The following is a 20,132-nucleotide window of genomic DNA, read 5'->3' as shown; positions in this document are numbered from 1 at the left end:
GTGGACAGGCAGAGACAGAGGGGGGTACAGGCAGAGGGGGGGGTACAGGCAGAGAGAGAGAGGAGGTGACAGGCAGAGAGAGAGAGGAGGGGACAGGCAGAGAGGGGGGCACAGGCAGTGAGTGAAGGGGGAACAGGCAGAGAGAGGGGTGCACAGGCAGAAAGAGGGGGACAGGCAGAGAGAGAGTGGGGACAGGCAGAGAGAGAGTGGTAACAGGCAGCGAGGTGGGGACAGCAGAGAGAGAGGTGGAGACAGGCAGAGAGAGGGAGGGGACAGGCGAGAGAGAGGGAGGGGACAGGCGAGAGAGAGGGAGGGGACAGGCGAGAGAGAGGGAGGGGACAGGCAGAGAGAGAGCGCGGGGACAGGCAGAGAGAGAGATGGACAGGCGGGGGGACAGTCAGAGAGAGAATGGGGGACTGTCATGGAGAGAATGGGGACAGGCAGAGAGGATGGGGAACAGGCAGGGGGGGGGAACAGGCAGAGGGGGGGGACAGGCAGAGGGAGGGTGCAGGCAGAGAGGGAGGGGGCAGGCAGAGAGCGGGGGGACAGGCAGAGAGGGGGGGGACAGGCAGAGAGGGGGGGGACAGGCAGAGAGGGGGGGGACAGGCAGAGAGGGGGGGGACAGGCAGAGAGGGGGGGACAGGCAGAGAGGGGAGGGACAGGCAGAGAGGGGGCGGGGACAGGCAGAGAGGGGGCGGGGACAGGCAGAGAGGGGGCGGGGACAGGCAGAGAGAGAGAGGGGCAGGCAGGCAGAGGGGGGACAGGCAGGGGGGACACAGGCAGAGAGAGAAGGGAGACAGGTAGGGGGGGCAGTCAGAGAGAGAAGAGGGGACAGGCAGAGAGAGAGGGTGGGGACCGGCAGAGAGAGGGCGGAGACAGAGGTGTGGACAGGCAGAGAGAGAGGGGGGACAGGCAGAGAGAGAAGGGGGGACAGGCAGAGAGAGAAGGGGGGACAGTCAGAGAGAGAGAAGGGACAGTCAGAGAGAGAGGAGGGACAGTCAGAGAGAGGAGGGGACAGGCAGAGAGAGGAGGGGGGCACAGGCAGAGGGGGGGCACAGGCAGTAGAGAAGGAGTAACAGGCAGTGAGAGAAGGGGGAACAGGCAGAGAGAGGGGTGGACAGGCAGAGAGAGAGTGGGGACAGGCAGCGAGGTGGGGACAGCAGAGAGAGAAGGGGGACAGGCAGAGAGAGAGGGGGGACAGGCAGAGAGAGAGAGGGGGGACAGGCAGAGGGGAGGGGGGACAGGCAGAGGGGGGGGGGGACAGGCAGAGAGGGGGGGGGACAGGCAGAGAGAGGGGGCGGGACAGGCAGAGAGAGGGGGACAGGCAGAGAGGGGGGGACAGGCAGAGAGAGGGGGGGACAGGCAGAGAGAGGGGGGACAGGCAGAGCGAGAGGGGGGGACAGGCAGAGAGAGGGGGGACAGGCAGAGCGAGAGGGGGGGACAGGCAGAGAGAGAGGAGGGGACAGGCATAGAGAGGGGGGGACAGGGGGAGGAAGGTACGGACAGTCAGAGAGAACGGGGGGGACAGGCAGAGAGAGAACAGGGGGACAGGCAGAGAGAGAGAGGTGGAGACAGGCAGAGAGAGAGGGGAGGACAGGCAGAGAGAGAGGGGGAACAGGCAGTGAGACAGTGGGGACAGGCAGATAGAGGGGTGCACAGGCAGAGAGAGAGTGGGAACAGGCAGCGAGGTGGGGACAGCAGAAAGGGGTGGGGACAGGCAGAGAGAGAGCGGGGACAGGCAGAGAGAGAGGGAGCACAGCCAGAGGGGAAGGGGGATAGGCAGAGAGAGAGGGACAGGCAGAGAGAGAGGGACAGGCAGAGAGAGAGGGGGGGGACAGGCAGAGAGAGAGAGGGCGGGGACTGGCAGAGAGAGAGAGGGGACAGGAAGAGAGAGAGGGGACAGGAAGAGAGAGGGGGACAGGCAGACAGTGGGGACAGGAAGAGAGAGGGGGACAGGCAGGGGGACAGTCAGAGAGAGAATGGGGGACTGTCAGAGAGAGAATGGGGACAGGCAGAGAGGAGGGGGAACAGGCAGAGAGGAGGGGGAACAGGCAGAGAGGCGGGGAACAGGCAGAGAGAGAATGGGGACAGGCAGAGAGGAGGGGGAACAGGCAGAGAGGGGGCGGGAACAGGCAGAGAGGGGGCGGGGACAGGCATAGACAGAGAGGTGGACAGGCAGAGAGAGGGCGGGGACAGGCAGAGAGAGGGCGGGGACAGGCAGAGACAGAGGGGTGGACAGGCAGAGAGAGACAGGGGGACAGGCAGGCAGAGAGGGGGGGACAGGCAGAGAGAGAGAAGGGAGACAGGCAGAGAGAGGAGGGGGAACAGGCAGGGGGGACAGTCAGAGAGAGAAGAGGGGACAGGCAGAGAGAGAGGGCGGGGACCGGCAGAGAGAGGGCGGAGAGAGAGTGCGGGGTCCGGCAGAGAGAGGGCGGAGAGAGAGGGGGGACAGGCAGAGAGAGAGGGGGGCACAGGCATGGGGGGACAGGCAGAGAGAGAAGGGGGACAGGCAGAGAAAGGAGGGGGAGCAGGCAGAGAGGGGAGGGGAACAGGCAGAGAGGGGAGGGGAACAGGCAGAGAGGGAAGGGGGACAGGCAGAGAGGGGGGGACAGGCAGAGAGAGAAGGGGGACAGGTAGGGGGGACAGTCAGAGAGAGAAGAGGGGACAGGCAGAGAAAGGAGGGGGAACAGGCAGAGAGGGGAGGGGAACAGGCAGAGAGGGGAGGGGGACAGGCAGAGAGGGGAGGGGGACAGGCAGAGAGGGGGGGACAGGCATGGGGGGACAGGCATGGGGGGACAGGCAGAGAGAGAAGGGGGATAGGTAGGGGGGAGTCAGAGAGAGAAGAGGGGACAGGCAGAGAGAGAGGGCTGGGACCGGCAGAGAGAGGGCAGAGACAGGGGTGGACAGGCAGAGACAGAGGGGGGACAGGAAGAGAGGACAGGCAGAGAGAGAAGGGGGGAGAGTCATAGAGAGAGGAGGGATAGGCAGAGAGGAGGGCACAGGCAGTAGAGAAGGGGAACAGGCAGTGAGAGGGGTGCACAGGCAGAAAGGGGGGACAGGCAGCGCGGTGGGGACAGCAGAGAGTGGTGGGGACAGGCAGAGAGAGAGGTGGAGACAGGCAGAGAGAGAGGGGGATAGGCAGAGAGAGAGAGGGGTGGACAGGCAGAGACAGAGGGGGGGTACACTCAGAGAGAGGAGGGTACAGGCAGAGAGAGAGAGGAGGTGACAGGCAGAGAGAGAGGAGGGGGCAGGCAGAGAGGGAGGCACAGGCAGTGAGTGAAGGGGGAACAGGCAGAGAGAGGGGTGCACAGGCAGAAAGATGGGGACAGGCAGAGAGAGAGTGGGGACAGGCAGAGAGAGAGTGGTAACAGGCAGCGAGGTGGGGACAGCAGAGAGAGAGGTGGAGACAGGCAGAGAGAGGGGGGCAGGCAGAGAGAGAGGGAGGGGACAGGCAGAGAGAGAGGGCGGGGACAGGCAGAGAGAGAGGGACAGGCGGGAGGACAGGCAGAGAGAGAGAGGGACAGGCGGGGGGACAGTCAGAGAGAGAATGGGGGACTGTCATGGAGAGAAGGGGGACAGGCAGAGAGGAGGGGGAACAGGCAGAGAGGAGGGGGAACAGGCAGAGAGGAGGGGGAACAGGCAGAGAGGAGGGGGAACAGGCAGAGAGGAGGGGGAACAGGCAGGAGGGGGAACAGGCAGGGGGGGGACAGGCAGAGAGGGGGGGGACAGGCAGAGAGGGGGGGGACAGGCAGAGGGGGGGGGCAGGCAGAGAGGGGGGGGCAGGCAGAGGGGGAGGGACAGGCGGAGAGGGGGCAGGGACAGGCAGAGACAGAGGGGGCGGACAGGCAGAGAGAGAGAGGGGGGCAGACAGGCAGAGAGAGAGAGGGGGGACAGGCGGGGGGGGGGGACAGGCAGAGAGAGAAGGGAGACAGGTAGGGGGGACAGTCAGAGAGAGAAGAGGGGACAGGCAGAGAGAGGAGGGGGACAGGCAGGGGGGACAGTCAGAGAGAGAAGAGGGGACAGGCAGAGAGAGAGGGTGGGGACTGGTAGAGAGAGGGCGGAGACAGAGGTGTGGACAGGCAGAGAGAGAGGGTGGACAGGCAGAGAGAGAGGGGGGACAGGCAGAGAGAGAGGGGGGACAGGCAGAGAGAGAGGGGGGACAGGCAGAGAGAGAGGGGGGACAGGCAGAGAGAGAGGGGGGACAGGCAGAGAGAGAAGGGGGGACAGGCAGAGAGAGAAGGGGGGACAGGCAGAGAGAGAAGGGGGGACAGTCAGAGAGAGAGGAGGGACAGGCAGAGAGAGGAGGGGACAGGCAGAGAGAGGAGGGGACAGGCAGAGAGAGGAGGGGGCACAGGCAGTAGAGAAGGGGTAACAGGCAGTAGAGAAGGGGTAACAGGCAGTGAGAGAAGGGGTAACAGGTAGAGAGAGGGGTGCACAGGCAGGAGGAGGGGACTGGCTGAGAGAGGAGGGGGGCACAGGCAGAGAGGGGGGCACAGGCAGTAGAGAAGGGGTAACAGGTAGAGAGAGGGGTGCACAGGCAGAAAGAGGGGGACAGGCAGAGAGAGTGGGGACAGGCAGAGAGAGTGGGGACAGGCAGCGAGGGGTGGGGACAGCAGAAAGGGGTGGGGACAGCAGAAAGGGGTGGGGACAGGCAGAGAGAGAAGGGGGACAGGCAGAGAGAGAGGGGGGACAGGCAGAGAGAGAGGGGGGACAGGCAGAGAGAGAGGGGGGACAGGCAGAGAGAGGGGGGAACAGGCAGAGAGAGAGGGGGGACAGGCAGAGAGAGAGGGGGGACAGGCAGAGGGGGGGGGACAGGCAGAGAGGGAGGGGGACAGGCAGAGAGGGAGGGGGACAGGCAGAGAGGGAGGGGGACAGGCAGAGAGAGGGGGGACAGGCAGAGAGAGAGGGGGGACAGGCAGAGAGGGGGGGGGACAGGCAGAGAGAGGGGGGGGGACAGGCAGAGAGGGGGGGGGGACAGGCAGAGAGAAGTGGGGACAGGGAGAGGGAGGTGCGGACAGTCAGAGAGAACTGGGGGACAGGCAGAGAGAGAACGGGGGGACAGGCAGAGAGAGAGAGGGGAGGACAGGCAGAGAAAGAGGGGAGGACAGGCAGAGAGAGAGGGGAGGACAGGCAGAGAGAGAAGGGAGGACAGGCAGAGAGAGAAGGGGAACAGGCAGTGAGACAGTGGGGACAGGCATATAGAGGGGTGCACAGGCAGAGAGAGAGTGGGGACAGGCAGAGACAGAGTGGGGACAGGCGGGGGGGGATAGGCAGAGAGAGAAGGGGGGACAGGCAGAGAGTGGAGACTGGCAGAGGGAGAGGGGGGACAGTCAGAGAGAGAGATGAGGGACAGGCAGAGAGAGGGGGGGACAGTCAGAGACAGAGGGGGGATAGGCAGAGAGAGAAGGGGCACAGGCAGAGGGGAAGGGGGATAGGCAGAGAGAGGGACAGGCAGAGAGAGGAGGGACAGGCAGACAGTGGGGACAGGCAGAGCGAGGGTTGGTCAGGCAGAGAGGGGGGGACAGGCAGAGAGAGTAGGGGAAAGGCAGAGAAAGGGGGGACAGGCAGAGAGAGAGGGGGGGGACAGCAGAGAGAATGGGAGGGACAGGCAGAGAGAGCTGGGGACAGGCAGAGAGAGGAGGGACAGGCAGAGGGAGAGGAGGGACAGGCAGAGAGAGGAGGAGGACAGGCAGAGAGAGGAGGAGGACAGGCAGAGAGAGGAGGAGGACAGGCGGGGGGGGACAGGCAGAGCGAGAGGTGGGGGACAGGCAGAGCGAGAGGTGGGGGACAGGCAGAGAGAGAGGGGGGGACAGGCAGAGAGAGAGGGGGGATAGGCAGAGAGAGAGGGGGGCACAGGCAGAGAGGGGGGCACAGGCAGGGGGGAAGAGGGACAGGCAGGGGGGAAGAGGGACAGGCAGAGAGAGGAGGGACAGGCAGAGAGAGGGTTGGTCAGCAGAGAGAGGAGGGGACAGGCAGAGGGGGGATAGCCGGGGGGACAGCAGAGAGAGCTGGGGACAGGCACAGCGAGGAGGGGACAGGCAGAGAGTGCAGGGAGGACAGGCAGAGAGAGAGGGGACAGGCAGAGAGGGGGGACAGGCAGGTGGTGGGGAGGACAGCCAGAGAGAGAGAGGGGGGGATGAGCAGAGAGAAAGGGCAGTGCGAGAGTAAACATGGAGACGATGCAGTGTAAATGAGCAATACCAGCTGACCTGAGGGAGAGAGCAGGCTCCAGTCTGGAGCTGGGCTCGGTTGCCCAGGTCGGGGAGTCTCCCCTTCCATGATCGGTCTGTCTGGGCTGAGACGTAGCACTCGGGCCAGGCAATACCAGGCAGTGTTCCACAATTCAGAATCTGCAAAGTCTCGCAGCATGGAGGGCTCTCCCTGTCACAGAGAGAGAGGCAGGGAGGGGGGGAGAGAGAGAAAGAGAGGGAGGGAGACAGAGAGAGAGAGAGGGAGAGAGATAGATAGAGGGAGGGATGGGGAGGAGGAGAGAGACAGAGACATTGGTGAGGAGCATGAGTGACCTACTGAACTGAACATGCTCTAACATTTAACGAGACGGCAGCTGACGCTCTATCGGAACGTCACACTCTTGCCGTGTCGCTGTACCCCCCACCCCATTGACCTTCCTGTCTGCCCACTGCACGTACAACCATTCCCCTGGCTGGCACCAACTCTCAGCTACCTTATCCCCCAGCTCCAACCCACTCCCCTCAGACTGATCTCTCCACCCCGGAGGCTCCCAGCCTCATTCCTGATGCAGGGCTCCGGCCCGAACCATCGATTCTCCTGCTCCTTGGATGCTGCCGGATCTGCTGTGCTTTTCCAGCATGTGTACGTGTGTCGGGGAGCACGTGGGTCAGGCACTGGGTGTCAGAGATTGTGAGAGAGACATGTTAGTGTGTGTGAAAGACCGGAAAATAGATATGCACATCAGCGACTGTGTGTGCACGTGCGAGAGAGATTCTGCGTGTGTATATGACAGTGTGTAAGTATGTGTGAGTGAGAGACTACGCACACATATGTACATATATGACAGTGTGTGAGATTGTGCATGCGACTGTATACATGACCTTGTGTGTGTGTCCCAGACCAGGATCACAACGTACCTCATTCACATACTGCAGCAACAGAGTGAACAAACCATCGAGCATTCCCTGGTCCATTGGTGGGGAAACAGTAGGCTACAACGGAAAGATAACACTGATTCAAATACTGCCCAGGAACCAACTCCCTGTACACTGCAACCCCTGCTCCCACCCAACACTCCCCACGGATAGGGACAGGGACAGCACGGGGTTAGATAGAGTAAAGCTCCCTCTACACTGTCCCCCCCCATCCCAGGGACAGCACGGAGTTAGACACAGAGTAAAGGTCCCTCTACACGGTCCCCCCCATCCCAGGGACAGGGACAGCACGGGGTTAGACACAGGGTAAAGCTCCCTCTACACTGTCCCCCCCCATCCCAGGGACAGGGACAGCACAGGGTCAGATACAGAGCAAAGCTCCCTCTACACTGTCCCCCCCATCCCAGGGACAGGGACAGCACGGGGTTAGATACAGAGCAAAGCTCCCTCTACACTGTCCCCCCATCCCAGGGACAGGGACTGCACGGGGTCAGATACAGAGCAAAGCTCCCTCTACACTGTCCCCACCATCCCAGGGACAGGGACAGCACGGGGTCAGATACAGAGCAAAGCTCCCTCTACACTGTCCCCCCATCCCAGGGACAGGGACAGCACGGGGTTAGACACAGAGTAAAGCTTCCTCTACACTGTCCCCCCCCTCCCAGGGACAGGGACAGCACGGGGTTAGACACAGAGTGAAGCTCCCTCTACACTGTCCCCCCCATCCCAGGGACAGGGACAGCACGGGGTCAGGTACAGAGCAAAGCTCCCTCTACACTGTCCCCCCATCCCAGGGACAGGGACAGCACAAGGTTAGATACAGAGTAAAGCTCCCTCTACACTGTCCCCCCCATCCCAGGGACAGGGACAGCATGGGGTTAGATACAGAGTAAAGCTCCCTCTACACTGTCCCCCCCATCCCAGGGACAGGGACAGGGACAGCACGGGGTGAGGTACAGAGTTAATGTCGTGCCTACCTGTGGACAGGACTGCAGAGCTGTCTGTATACTTTGGAGAAAATCTTCACCCTGAATCTCCACAAGAGTTCCTCGGCTGCAGAGCTGGATCATCAGGAAGGCAGCTGCACACTGTGAGGGAGGGTGGAAGAAGGGAGACAGAGAGGGAGACAGGGAGTCAGAGAGAGAGAGAGAGAGAGAGAGAGAGAGACAGAGAGAGAGACCAAGCAGAGAGACAGAGACAGCGAGTCAGAGCGCGAGAGAAAGAGAGCGCGAGAGAGAGAGCGCAAGAGAGAGAGAGAAAGAGAGAGAGGAGAGAGGAAGGGGTAGAGAGAGTGAGTGAGAAATACCACAGAGAGAGAGAGGCCAGGAGTTGTGGAGTGAGTACAGGAAATGGGCAGTGACACAGCTTGTCCACGCTGCCCCTACACTGGTCCCACCATGCCTGCTCCAACCTTTCCTGTTCATCTACTCACCCCATGCACTTCCTCTAGGAAGGTGATTCTACATACAAAGTGATTTATAAATAAACTGCCCCTCACGTCTGTAAGTCTCCCACCTCGCCATAACAGGGAGAGATTCCAGTTAAAAAGCACCATAGTACGGTGTAGCATTACCCTCGCACAGGGCGGGGCTCCCTCAGCACTGACCCTCCCACAGGGCGGGGTCTGTCTCAGCACTGACCCTCCCACAGTGCGGGGCTCCCTCAGCACTGACCCTCCCACAGTGCGGGGCTCCCTCAGCACTGACCCTCCCACAGTGCGGGGCTCCCTCAGCACTGACCCTCCCACAGTGCGGGGCTCCCTCAGCACTGACCCTCCCACAGTGCGGGGCTCCCTCAGCACTGACCCTCCCACAGTGCGGGGCTCCCTCAGCGCTGACCCTCCCACAGTGCGGGGCTCCCTCAGCACTGACCCTCCCTCAGCACTGACCCTCCCACAGTGCGGGGCTCCCTCAGCACTGACCCTCCCACAGTGCGGGGCTCCCTCAGCACTGACCCTCCCTCAGCACTGACCCTCCCACAGTGCGGGGCTCCCTCAGCACTGACCCTCCCACAGTGCGGGGCTCCCTCAGCACTGACCCTCCCTCAGCACTGACCCTCCCACAGTGCGGGGCTCCCTCAGCGCTGACCCTCCCACAGTGCGGGGCTCCCTCAGCACTGACCCTCCCTCAGCACTGACCCTCCCACAGTGCGGGGCTCCCTCAGCACTGACCCTCCCACAGTGCGGGGCTCCCTCAGCACTGACCCTCCCTCAGCACTGACCCTCCCACAGTGCGGGGCTCCCTCAGCACTGACCCTCCCACAGTGCGGGGCTCCCTCAGCACTGACCCTCCCTCAGCACTGACCCTCCCACAGTGCGGGGCTCCCTCAGCGCTGACCCTCCCACAGTGCGGGGCTCCCTCAGCACTGACCCTCCCACAGTGCGGGGCTCCCTCAGCACTGACCCTCCCACAGTGCGGGGCTCCCTCAGCACTGACCCTCCCACAGTGCGGGGCTCCCTCAGCACTGACCCTCCCACAGGGCGGGGTCTGTCTCAGCACTGACCCTCCCACAGTGTGGGGCTCCCTCAGCACTGACCCTCCCACAGTGCGGGGCTCCCTCAGCACTGACCCTCCCACAGTGCGGGGCTCCCTCAGCAGTGACCCTCCCACAGTGCGGGGCTCCCTCAGCACTGACCCTCCCACAGTGCGGGGCTCCCTCAGCACTGACCCTCCCACAGTGCGGGGCTCCCTCAGCACTGACCCTCCCACAGTGCGGGGCTCCCTCAGCGCTGACCCTCCCACAGTGCGGGGCTCCCTCAGCACTGACCCTCCCACAGGGCGGGGTCTGTCTCAGCACTGACCCTCCCACAGTGCGGGGCTCCCTCAGCACTGACCCTCCCACAGCGCGGGGCTCCCTCAGCACTGACCCTCCCACAGTGTGGGGCTCCCTCAGCACTGACCCTCCCACAGTGCGGGGCTCCCTCAGCACTGACCCTCCCACAGGGCGGGGTCTGTCTCAGCACTGACCCTCCCACAGTGCGGGGCTCCCTCAGCACTGACCCTCCCACAGCGCGGGGCTCCCTCAGCACTGACCCTCCCACAGTGTGGGGCTCCCTCAGCACTGACCCTCCCACAGTGCGGGGCTCCCTCAGCGCTGACCCTCCCACAGTGCGGGGCTCCCTCAGCGCTGACCCTCCCACAGTGCGGGGCTCCCACAGCACTGACCCTCCCACAGTGCGGGGCTCCCACAGCACTGACCCTCCCACAGTGCGGGGCTCCCTCAGCACTGACCCTCCCACAGTGTGGGGCTCCCTCAGCACTGACCCTCCCACAGGGCGGGGTCTGTCTCAGCACTGACCCTCCCACAGTGTGGGGCTCCCTCAGCACTGACCCTCCCACAGTGCGGGGCTCCCTCAGCGCTGACCCTCCCACAGTGCGGGGCTCCCTCAGCGCTGACCCTCCCACAGTGCGGGGCTCCCACAGCACTGACCCTCCCACAGTGCGGGGCTCCCTCAGCACTGACCCTCCCACAGTGCGGGGCTCCCTCAGCACTGACCCTCCCACAGTGCGGGGCTCCCTCAGCGCTGACCCTCCCACAGTGCGGGGCTCCCTCAGCGCTGACCCTCCCACAGTGCGGGGCTCCCTCAGCACTGACCCTCCCACAGTGCGGGGCTCCCTCGGCACTGACACTCCCACACTGCGGGGCTCCCTCAGCACTGACCCTCCCACAGTGCGTGGCTCCCTCAGCACTGACCCTCCCACAGTGCGGGGCTCCCTCAGCACTGACCCTCCCACAGTGCGGGGCTCCCTCAGCACTGACCCTCCCACAGTGCGGGGCTCCCTCAGCACTGACCCTCCCACAGTGCGGGGCTCCCTCAGCACTGACCCTCCCACAGTGCGGGGCTCCCTCAGCACTGACCCTCCCACAGTGCGGGGCTCCCTCGGCACTGACCCTCCCACAGTGCGGGGCTCCCTCAGTGCTGACCCTCCCACAGTGCGGGGCTCCCTCAGCACTGACCCTCCCACAGTGCCGGGCTCCCTCAGCACTGACCCTCCCACAGTGCGGGGCTCCCTCGGCACTGACCCTCCCACAGTGCGGGGCTCCCTCGGCACTGACCCTCCCACAGTGCGGGGCTCCCTCAGCACTGACCCTCCCTCAGCACTGACCCTCCCACAGTGCGGGGCTCCCTCAGCACTGACCCTCCCACAGTGCGGGGCTCCCTCAGCACTGACCCTCCCACAGTGCGGGGCTCCCTCGGCACTGACCCTCCCACAGTGTGGGGCTCCCTCAGCACTGACCCTCCCTCGGCACTGACCCTCCCACAGTGCGGGGCTCCCTCGGCACTGACCCTCCCACAGTGCGGGGCTCCCTCGGCACTGACCCTCCCACAGTGCGGGGCTCCCTCGGCACTGACCCTCCCACAGTGCGGGGCTCCCTCGGCACTGACCCTCCCACAGTGCGGGGCTCCCTCGGCACTGACCCTCCCACAGTGCGGGGCTCCCTCGGCGCTGACCCTCCCACAGTGCGGGGTTCCCTCAGCGCTGACCCTCCCACAGTGCGGGGCTCCCTCGGCACTGACCCTCCCACAGTGCGGGGCTCCCTCGGCACTGACCCTCCCACAGTGCGGGGCTCCCTCGGCGCTGACCCTCCCACAGTGCGGGGCTCCCTCAGCACTGACCCTCCCACAGTGCGGGGCTCCCTCGGCACTGACCCTCCCACAGTGCGGGGCTCCCTCGGCGCTGACCCTCCCACAGTGCGGGGCTCCCTCAGCGCTGACCCTCCCACAGTGCGGGGCTCCCTCAGCGCTGACCCTCCCACAGTGCGGGGCTCCCTCAGCGCTGACCCTCCCACAGTGCGGGGCTCCCTCAGCGCTGACCCTCCCACAGTGCGGGGCTCCCTCAGCACTGACCCTCCCACAGTGCGGGGCTCCCTCAGCGCTGACCCTCCCACAGTGCGGGTCTCCCTCAGCACTGACCCTCCCACAGTGCGGGTCTCCCTCAGCACTGGCCCTCCCACAGTGCGGGGCTCCCTCAGCACTGACCCTCACACAGTGCGGGGCTCCCTCAGCACTGACCCTCCCACAGTGCGGAGCTCCCTCAGCGCTGACCCTCCCGCAGTGCGGGGCTCCCTCAGCGCTGACCCTCCCACAGTGCGGGGCTCCCTCAGCGCTGACCCTCCCACAGTGCGGGGCTCCCTCAGCGCTGACCCTCCCACAGTGCGGGGCTCCCTCAGCACTGACCCTCCCACAGGGCGGGGTCTGTCTCAGCACTGACCCTCCCACAGTGCGGGGCTCCCTCAGCACTGACCCTCCCACAGCGCGGGGCTCCCTCAGCACTGACCCTCCCACAGTGTGGGGCTCCCTCAGCACTGACCCTCCCACAGTGCGGGGCTCCCTCAGCACTGACCCTCCCACAGGGCGGGGTCTGTCTCAGCACTGACCCTCCCACAGTGCGGGGCTCCCTCAGCACTGACCCTCCCACAGCGCGGGGCTCCCTCAGCACTGACCCTCCCACAGTGTGGGGCTCCCTCAGCACTGACCCTCCCACAGTGCGGGGCTCCCTCAGCGCTGACCCTCCCACAGTGCGGGGCTCCCTCAGCGCTGACCCTCCCACAGTGCGGGGCTCCCTCAGCACTGACCCTCCCACAGTGCGGGGCTCCCTCAGCACTGACCCTCCCACAGTGCGGGGCTCCCTCAGCACTGACCCTCCCTCAGCACTGACCCTCCCACAGTGCGGGGCTCCCTCTGCGCTGACCCTCCCACAGTGCGGGGCTCCCTCAGCACTGACCCTCCCACAGTGCGGGGCTCCCTCAGCACTGACCCTCCCACAGTGCGGGGCTCCCTCAGCACTGACCCTCCCTCAGCACTGACCCTCCCACAGTGCGGGGCTCCCTCAGCACTGACCCTCCCACAGTGCGGGGCTCCCTCAGCACTGACCCTCCCTCAGCACTGACCCTCCCACAGTGCGGGGCTCCCTCAGCGCTGACCCTCCCACAGTGCGGGGCTCCCTCAGCACTGACCCTCCCACAGTGCGGGGCTCCCTCAGCACTGACCCTCCCACAGTGCGGGGCTCCCTCAGCACTGACCCTCCCACAGTGCGGGGCTCCCTCAGCACTGACCCTCCCACAGGGCGGGGTCTGTCTCAGCACTGACCCTCCCACAGTGTGGGGCTCCCTCAGCACTGACCCTCCCACAGTGCGGGGCTCCCTCAGCACTGACCCTCCCACAGTGCGGGGCTCCCTCAGCAGTGACCCTCCCACAGTGCGGGGCTCCCTCAGCACTGACCCTCCCACAGTGCGGGGCTCCCTCAGCACTGACCCTCCCACAGTGCGGGGCTCCCTCAGCACTGACCCTCCCACAGTGCGGGGCTCCCTCAGCGCTGACCCTCCCACAGTGCGGGGCTCCCTCAGCACTGACCCTCCCACAGGGCGGGGGTCTGTCTCAGCACTGACCCTCCCACAGTGCGGGGCTCCCTCAGCACTGACCCTCCCACAGCGCGGGGCTCCCTCAGCACTGACCCTCCCACAGTGTGGGGCTCCCTCAGCACTGACCCTCCCACAGTGCGGGGCTCCCTCAGCACTGACCCTCCCACAGGGCGGGGTCTGTCTCAGCACTGACCCTCCCACAGTGCGGGGCTCCCTCAGCACTGACCCTCCCACAGCGCGGGGCTCCCTCAGCACTGACCCTCCCACAGTGTGGGGCTCCCTCAGCACTGACCCTCCCACAGTGCGGGGCTCCCTCAGCGCTGACCCTCCCACAGTGCGGGGCTCCCTCAGCGCTGACCCTCCCACAGTGCGGGGCTCCCACAGCACTGACCCTCCCACAGTGCGGGGCTCCCACAGCACTGACCCTCCCACAGTGCGGGGCTCCCTCAGCACTGACCCTCCCACAGTGTGGGGCTCCCTCAGCACTGACCCTCCCACAGGGCGGGGTCTGTCTCAGCACTGACCCTCCCACAGTGTGGGGCTCCCTCAGCACTGACCCTCCCACAGTGCGGGGCTCCCTCAGCGCTGACCCTCCCACAGTGCGGGGCTCCCTCAGCGCTGACCCTCCCACAGTGCGGGGCTCCCACAGCACTGACCCTCCCACAGTGCGGGGCTCCCTCAGCACTGACCCTCCCACAGTGCGGGGCTCCCTCAGCACTGACCCTCCCACAGTGCGGGGCTCCCTCAGCGCTGACCCTCCCACAGTGCGGGGCTCCCTCAGCGCTGACCCTCCCACAGTGCGGGGCTCCCTCAGCACTGACCCTCCCACAGTGCGGGGCTCCCTCGGCACTGACCCTCCCACAGTGCGGGGCTCCCTCGGCACTGACACTCCCACACTGCGGGGCTCCCTCAGCACTGACCCTCCCACAGTGCGTGGCTCCCTCAGCACTGACCCTCCCACAGTGCGGGGCTCCCTCAGCACTGACCCTCCCACAGTGCGGGGCTCCCTCAGCACTGACCCTCCCACAGTGCGGGGCTCCCTCAGCACTGACCCTCCCACAGTGCGGGGCTCCCTCAGCACTGACCCTCCCACAGTGCGGGGCTCCCTCAGCACTGACCCTCCCACAGTGCGGGGCTCCCTCGGCACTGACCCTCCCACAGTGCGGGGCTCCCTCAGTGCTGACCCTCCCACAGTGCGGGGCTCCCTCAGCACTGACCCTCCCACAGTGCCGGGCTCCCTCAGCACTGACCCTCCCACAGTGCGGGGCTCCCTCGGCACTGACCCTCCCACAGTGCGGGGCTCCCTCGGCACTGACCCTCCCACAGTGCGGGGCTCCCTCAGCACTGACCCTCCCTCAGCACTGACCCTCCCACAGTGCGGGGCTCCCTCAGCACTGACCCTCCCACAGTGCGGGGCTCCCTCAGCACTGACCCTCCCACAGTGCGGGGCTCCCTCGGCACTGACCCTCCCACAGTGTGGGGCTCCCTCAGCACTGACCCTCCCTCGGCACTGACCCTCCCACAGTGCGGGGCTCCCTCGGCACTGACCCTCCCACAGTGCGGGGCTCCCTCGGCACTGACCCTCCCACAGTGCGGGGCTCCCTCGGCACTGACCCTCCCACAGTGCGGGGCTCCCTCGGCACTGACCCTCCCACAGTGCGGGGCTCCCTCGGCACTGACCCTCCCACAGTGCGGGGCTCCCTCGGCGCTGACCCTCCCACAGTGCGGGGTTCCCTCAGCGCTGACCCTCCCACAGTGCGGGGCTCCCTCGGCACTGACCCTCCCACAGTGCGGGGCTCCCTCGGCACTGACCCTCCCACAGTGCGGGGCTCCCTCGGCGCTGACCCTCCCACAGTGCGGGGCTCCCTCAGCACTGACCCTCCCACAGTGCGGGGCTCCCTCGGCACTGACCCTCCCACAGTGCGGGGCTCCCTCGGCGCTGACCCTCCCACAGTGCGGGGCTCCCTCAGCGCTGACCCTCCCACAGTGCGGGGCTCCCTCAGCGCTGACCCTCCCACAGTGCGGGGCTCCCTCAGCGCTGACCCTCCCACAGTGCGGGGCTCCCTCAGCGCTGACCCTCCCACAGTGCGGGGCTCCCTCAGCACTGACCCTCCCACAGTGCGGGGCTCCCTCAGCGCTGACCCTCCCACAGTGCGGGTCTCCCTCAGCACTGACCCTCCCACAGTGCGGGTCTCCCTCAGCACTGGCCCTCCCACAGTGCGGGGCTCCCTCAGCACTGACCCTCACACAGTGCGGGGCTCCCTCAGCACTGACCCTCCCACAGTGCGGAGCTCCCTCAGCGCTGACCCTCCCGCAGTGCGGGGCTCCCTCAGCGCTGACCCTCCCACAGTGCGGGGCTCCCTCAGCGCTGACCCTCCCACAGTGCGGGGCTCCCTCAGCGCTGACCCTCCCACAGTGCGGGGCTCCCTCAGCACTGACCCTCCCACAGGGCGGGGTCTGTCTCAGCACTGACCCTCCCACAGTGCGGGGCTCCCTCAGCACTGACCCTCCCACAGCGCGGGGCTCCCTCAGCACTGACCCTCCCACAGTGTGGGGCTCCCTCAGCACTGACCCTCCCACAGTGCGGGGCTCCCTCAGCACTGACCCTCCCACAGGGCGGGGTCTGTCTCAGCACTGACCCTCCCACAGTGCGGGGCTCCCTCAGCACTGACCCTCCCACAGCGCGGGGCTCCCTCAGCACTGACCCTCCCACAGTGCGGGACTCCCTCAGCGCTGACCCTCCCACAGTGCGGGGCTCCCACAGCACTGACCCTCCCACAGTGCGGGGCTCCCACAGCACTGACCCTCCCACAGTGCGGGGCTCCCTCAGCACTGACCCTCCCACAGTGTGGGGCTCCCTCAGCACTGACCCTCCCACAGGGCGGGGTCTGTCTCAGCACTGACCCTCCCACAGTGTGGGGCTCCCTCAGCACTGACCCTCCCACAGTGCGGGGCTCCCTCAGCGCTGACCCTCCCACAGTGCGGGGCTCCCTCAGCGCTGACCCTCCCACAGTGCGGGGCTCCCTCAGCGCTGACCCTCCCACAGTGCGGGGCTCCCACAGCACTGACCCTCCCACAGTGCGGGGCTCCCTCAGCACTGACCCTCCCACAGTGCGGGGCTCCCTCAGCACTGACCCTCCCACAGTGCGGGGCTCCCTCAGCGCTGACCCTCCCACAGTGCGGGGCTCCCTCAGCGCTGACCCTCCCACAGTGCGGGGCTCCCTCAGCACTGACCCTCCCACAGTGCGGGGCTCCCTCGGCACTGACACTCCCACACTGCGGGGCTCCCTCAGCACTGACCCTCCCACAGTGCGTGGCTCCCTCAGCACTGACCCTCCCACAGTGCGGGGCTCCCTCAGCACTGACCCTCCCACAGTGCGGGGCTCCCTCAGCACTGACCCTCCCACAGTGCGGGGCTCCCTCAGCACTGACCCTCCCACAGTGCGGGGCTCCCTCAGCACTGACCCTCCCACAGTGCGGGGCTCCCTCAGCACTGACCCTCCCACAGTGCGGGGCTCCCTCGGCACTGACCCTCCCACAGTGCGGGGCTCCCTCAGTGCTGACCCTCCCACAGTGCGGGGCTCCCTCAGCACTGACCCTCCCACAGTGCCGGGCTCCCTCAGCACTGACCCTCCCACAGTGCGGGGCTCCCTCGGCACTGACCCTCCCACAGTGCGGGGCTCCCTCGGCACTGACCCTCCCACAGTGCGGGGCTCCCTCAGCACTGACCCTCCCTCAGCACTGACCCTCCCACAGTGCGGGGCTCCCTCAGCACTGACCCTCCCACAGTGCGGGGCTCCCTCAGCACTGACCCTCCCACAGTGCGGGGCTCCCTCGGCACTGACCCTCCCACAGTGTGGGGCTCCCTCAGCACTGACCCTCCCTCGGCACTGACCCTCCCACAGTGCGGGGCTCCCTCGGCACTGACCCTCCCACAGTGCGGGGCTCCCTCGGCACTGACCCTCCCACAGTGCGGGGCTCCCTCGGCACTGACCCTCCCACAGTGCGGGGCTCCCTCGGCACTGACCCTCCCACAGTGCGGGGCTCCCTCGGCACTGACCCTCCCACAGTGCGGGGCTCCCTCAGCGCTGACCCTCCCACAGTGCGGGGCTCCCTCAGCACTGACCCTGCCTCAGCACTGACCCTCCCTCGGTGCTGACCCTCCCACAGTGCGGGGCTCCCTCGGGGCTGACCCTCCCACACTGCGGGGCTCCCTTGGCACTGACCCCCCCACAGTGCGGGGCTCACTCAGCACTGACCCTCCCACAGTGCGGGGCTCCCTCGGCGCTGACCCTCCCACAGTGCGGGGCTCCCTCAGCGCTGACCCTCCCACAGTGCGGGGCTCCCTCAGCACTGACCCTCCCTCAGCACTGACCCTCCCTCGGTGCTGACCCTCCCACAGTGCGGGGCTCCCTCGGGGCTGACCCTCCCACACTGCGGGGCTCCCTTGGCACTGACCCCCCCACAGTGCGGGGCTCACTCAGCACTGACCCTCCCACAGTGCGGGGCTCCCTCGGCACTGACCCTCCCACAGTGCGGGGCTCCCTCGGCACTGACCCTCCCACAGTGCGGGGCTCCCTCAGCACTGACCCTCCCACAGTGCGGGGCTCCCTCAGCACTGACCCTCCCACAGTGCGGGGCTCCCTCAGCGCTGACCCTCCCACAGTGCGGGGCTCCCCCGGCGCTGACCCTCCCACAGTGCGGGGCTCCCCCGGCGCTGATCCTCCCACAGTGCGGCGCTCCCTCAGCGCTGACCCTCCCAAATTGCGGGGCTCCCTTTTCGCTGACCCTCCCACAGTGCGGGGCTCCCTCAGCACTGACCCTCCCACAGTGCGGGGCTCCCTCAGCACTGACCCTCCCACAGTGCAGGGCTCCCTCAGCGCTGATCCTCCCACAGTGCGGGGCTCCCTCGGCACTGACCCTCCCACAGTGCGGGGCTCCCTCGGCACTGACCCTCCCACTGTGCGGGGCTCCCTCAGCACTGACCCTCCCACAGTGCAGGGCTCCCTCAGCACTGACCCTCCCACAGTGCGGCGCTCCCTCGGCACTGACCCTCCCACAGTGCGGGGCACCCTCGGGGCTGACCCTCCCACTGTGCGGGGCTCCCTCAGCACTGACCCTGCCACAGTGCGGGGCTCCCTCAGCGCTGACCCTCCCACAGTGCGGGGCTCCCTCAGCGCTGACCCTCCCACAGTGCGGGGCTCCCTCGGTGCTGACCCTCCCACAGTGCGGGGCTCCCTCGGTGCTGACCCTCCCACAGTGCGGGGCTCCCTCGGCGCTGACCCTCCCACAGTGCAGGGCTCCCTCGGCGCTGACCCTCCCACAGTGCGGGACTCCCTCAGCACTGACCCTCCCACAGTGCGGGGCTCCCTCGGCGCTGACCCTCCCACAGTGCGGGGCTCCCTCAGCACTGACCCTCCCTCGGTGCTGACCGTCCCACAGTGCGGGGCTCCCTTGGTGCTGACCCTCCCACATTGCGGGGCTCCCTCAGCACTGACCCTCCCACAGTGCGGGGCTCCCTTGGCGCTGATCCTCCCACAGTGCGGGGCTCCCTCGGAGCTGACCCTCCCACGGTGCGGTTCTCCCTCAACGCTGACCCTCCCACAGTGCGGGGCTCCCTCAGCACTGACCCTCCCACAGTGCGGGGCTCCCTCAGCGCTGACCCTCCCACAGTGCGGGGCTCCCTCAACGCTGACCCTCCCACAGTGCGGGGCTCCCTCAACGCTGACCCTCCCACAGTGCGGGGCTCCCTCAGCGCTGACCCTCCCACAGTGCGGAGCTCCCTCGGCGCTGACCCTCCCACAGTGCGGGGCTCCCTCAGCGCTGACCCCCCCCCCACAGTGCGGGGCTCCCTCGGTGCTGACCCTCCCACAGTGCGGGGCTCCCTCAGCGCTGACCCTCCCACAGTGAGCTCGAGGATGGCTGTCCGGGAATAATGCCACCAGATAATGGTCGTGTTTCTGTATCAGTCGGATTCTGTGTTAATGATGTGCGTGTATCTTGGAGCAGCTTTGACTTACTGTGAGAGTGGGTGCAGACGGTTGGTGGAAGATGGAGGTAATGACCTCAATCGAGTGCTCCAAGCTGAAAGGAGAGAGTGAGAGTGAGAGAGACTGAGAGAAGGGGGGGAGGGGAAGAGATTGAGAGAAAGGTGGGGGGAGGGAGGAAGAGAGAGAGAGACAGAGAGAAAGGGGCGAAGAGAGACAAAGAGGGGGGGAGAGAGAGAGAGACAAATAGAGAGGGCGAGAGAGAGTGAGAGAGTGAAATCCTGGCATGAGGATTGGTGGGACTATGTGGCAGCAGTTGAGCAACAGACTCCCGGTCTGATTGGAACAGCGTGCAGCCAATCGAGACATTCAGACTGATGGCCCTCCCTGAGGGCCGGATGGATCATGGACACAGAGGGCACTGGATTCACCTCTCACTCTCTCGCTTGCCCTTTCTCAGGCACACTCGCTCACGCGCTCTGTCTCGCTCTCCCCAACAGTGTTGTTGGAACGCCGAGAGCTGGAACCTGACCGCTTTGAGAAGGCGATGAGTGACAGCCCGTCATGGCCCGAGTCAGGAGCTCACCTTTCAGGGACCCGGTCTGACTGGATCAGCAGGACGGTTAACAGATACAGGGTCACTTCCTGTGTCATC

The 20,132-nt window shown here is 66.4% G+C and overlaps 1 protein-coding gene across 1 annotated transcript in view; it reads right to left on the bottom strand.

Annotated features, from left to right (window-relative positions):
- Nucleotides 1–20,132, bottom strand: part of LOC122546326 (serine/threonine-protein kinase 36-like) — a gene marked incomplete at its 5' end in the record, with an annotated part of 45,253 nt that overhangs the window by 24,486 nt on the left and 635 nt on the right. Inside the window, 5 exons of the mRNA XM_087985730.1 lie at nucleotides 6,210–6,381; nucleotides 7,110–7,184; nucleotides 8,105–8,215; nucleotides 19,511–19,574; nucleotides 20,064–20,132. The exon at nucleotides 20,064–20,132 is cut by the window's right edge and continues 26 nt beyond it. Of these exons, the coding sequence (XP_087841856.1) occupies nucleotides 6,210–6,381; nucleotides 7,110–7,184; nucleotides 8,105–8,215; nucleotides 19,511–19,574; nucleotides 20,064–20,132 (491 nt within the window). The remainder of the gene's footprint in view (nucleotides 1–6,209; nucleotides 6,382–7,109; nucleotides 7,185–8,104; nucleotides 8,216–19,510; nucleotides 19,575–20,063) is intronic.

This window comes from Chiloscyllium plagiosum, unplaced genomic scaffold (assembly GCF_037043375.1).
Source record: "Chiloscyllium plagiosum isolate Xiang-an unplaced genomic scaffold, Cpla_swu_hap1 HiC_scaffold_168, whole genome shotgun sequence".
NCBI classification, from domain to species: Eukaryota; Metazoa; Chordata; class Chondrichthyes; order Orectolobiformes; family Hemiscylliidae; genus Chiloscyllium; species Chiloscyllium plagiosum.
This window is presented reverse-complemented; position numbering and strand designations above follow the sequence as displayed.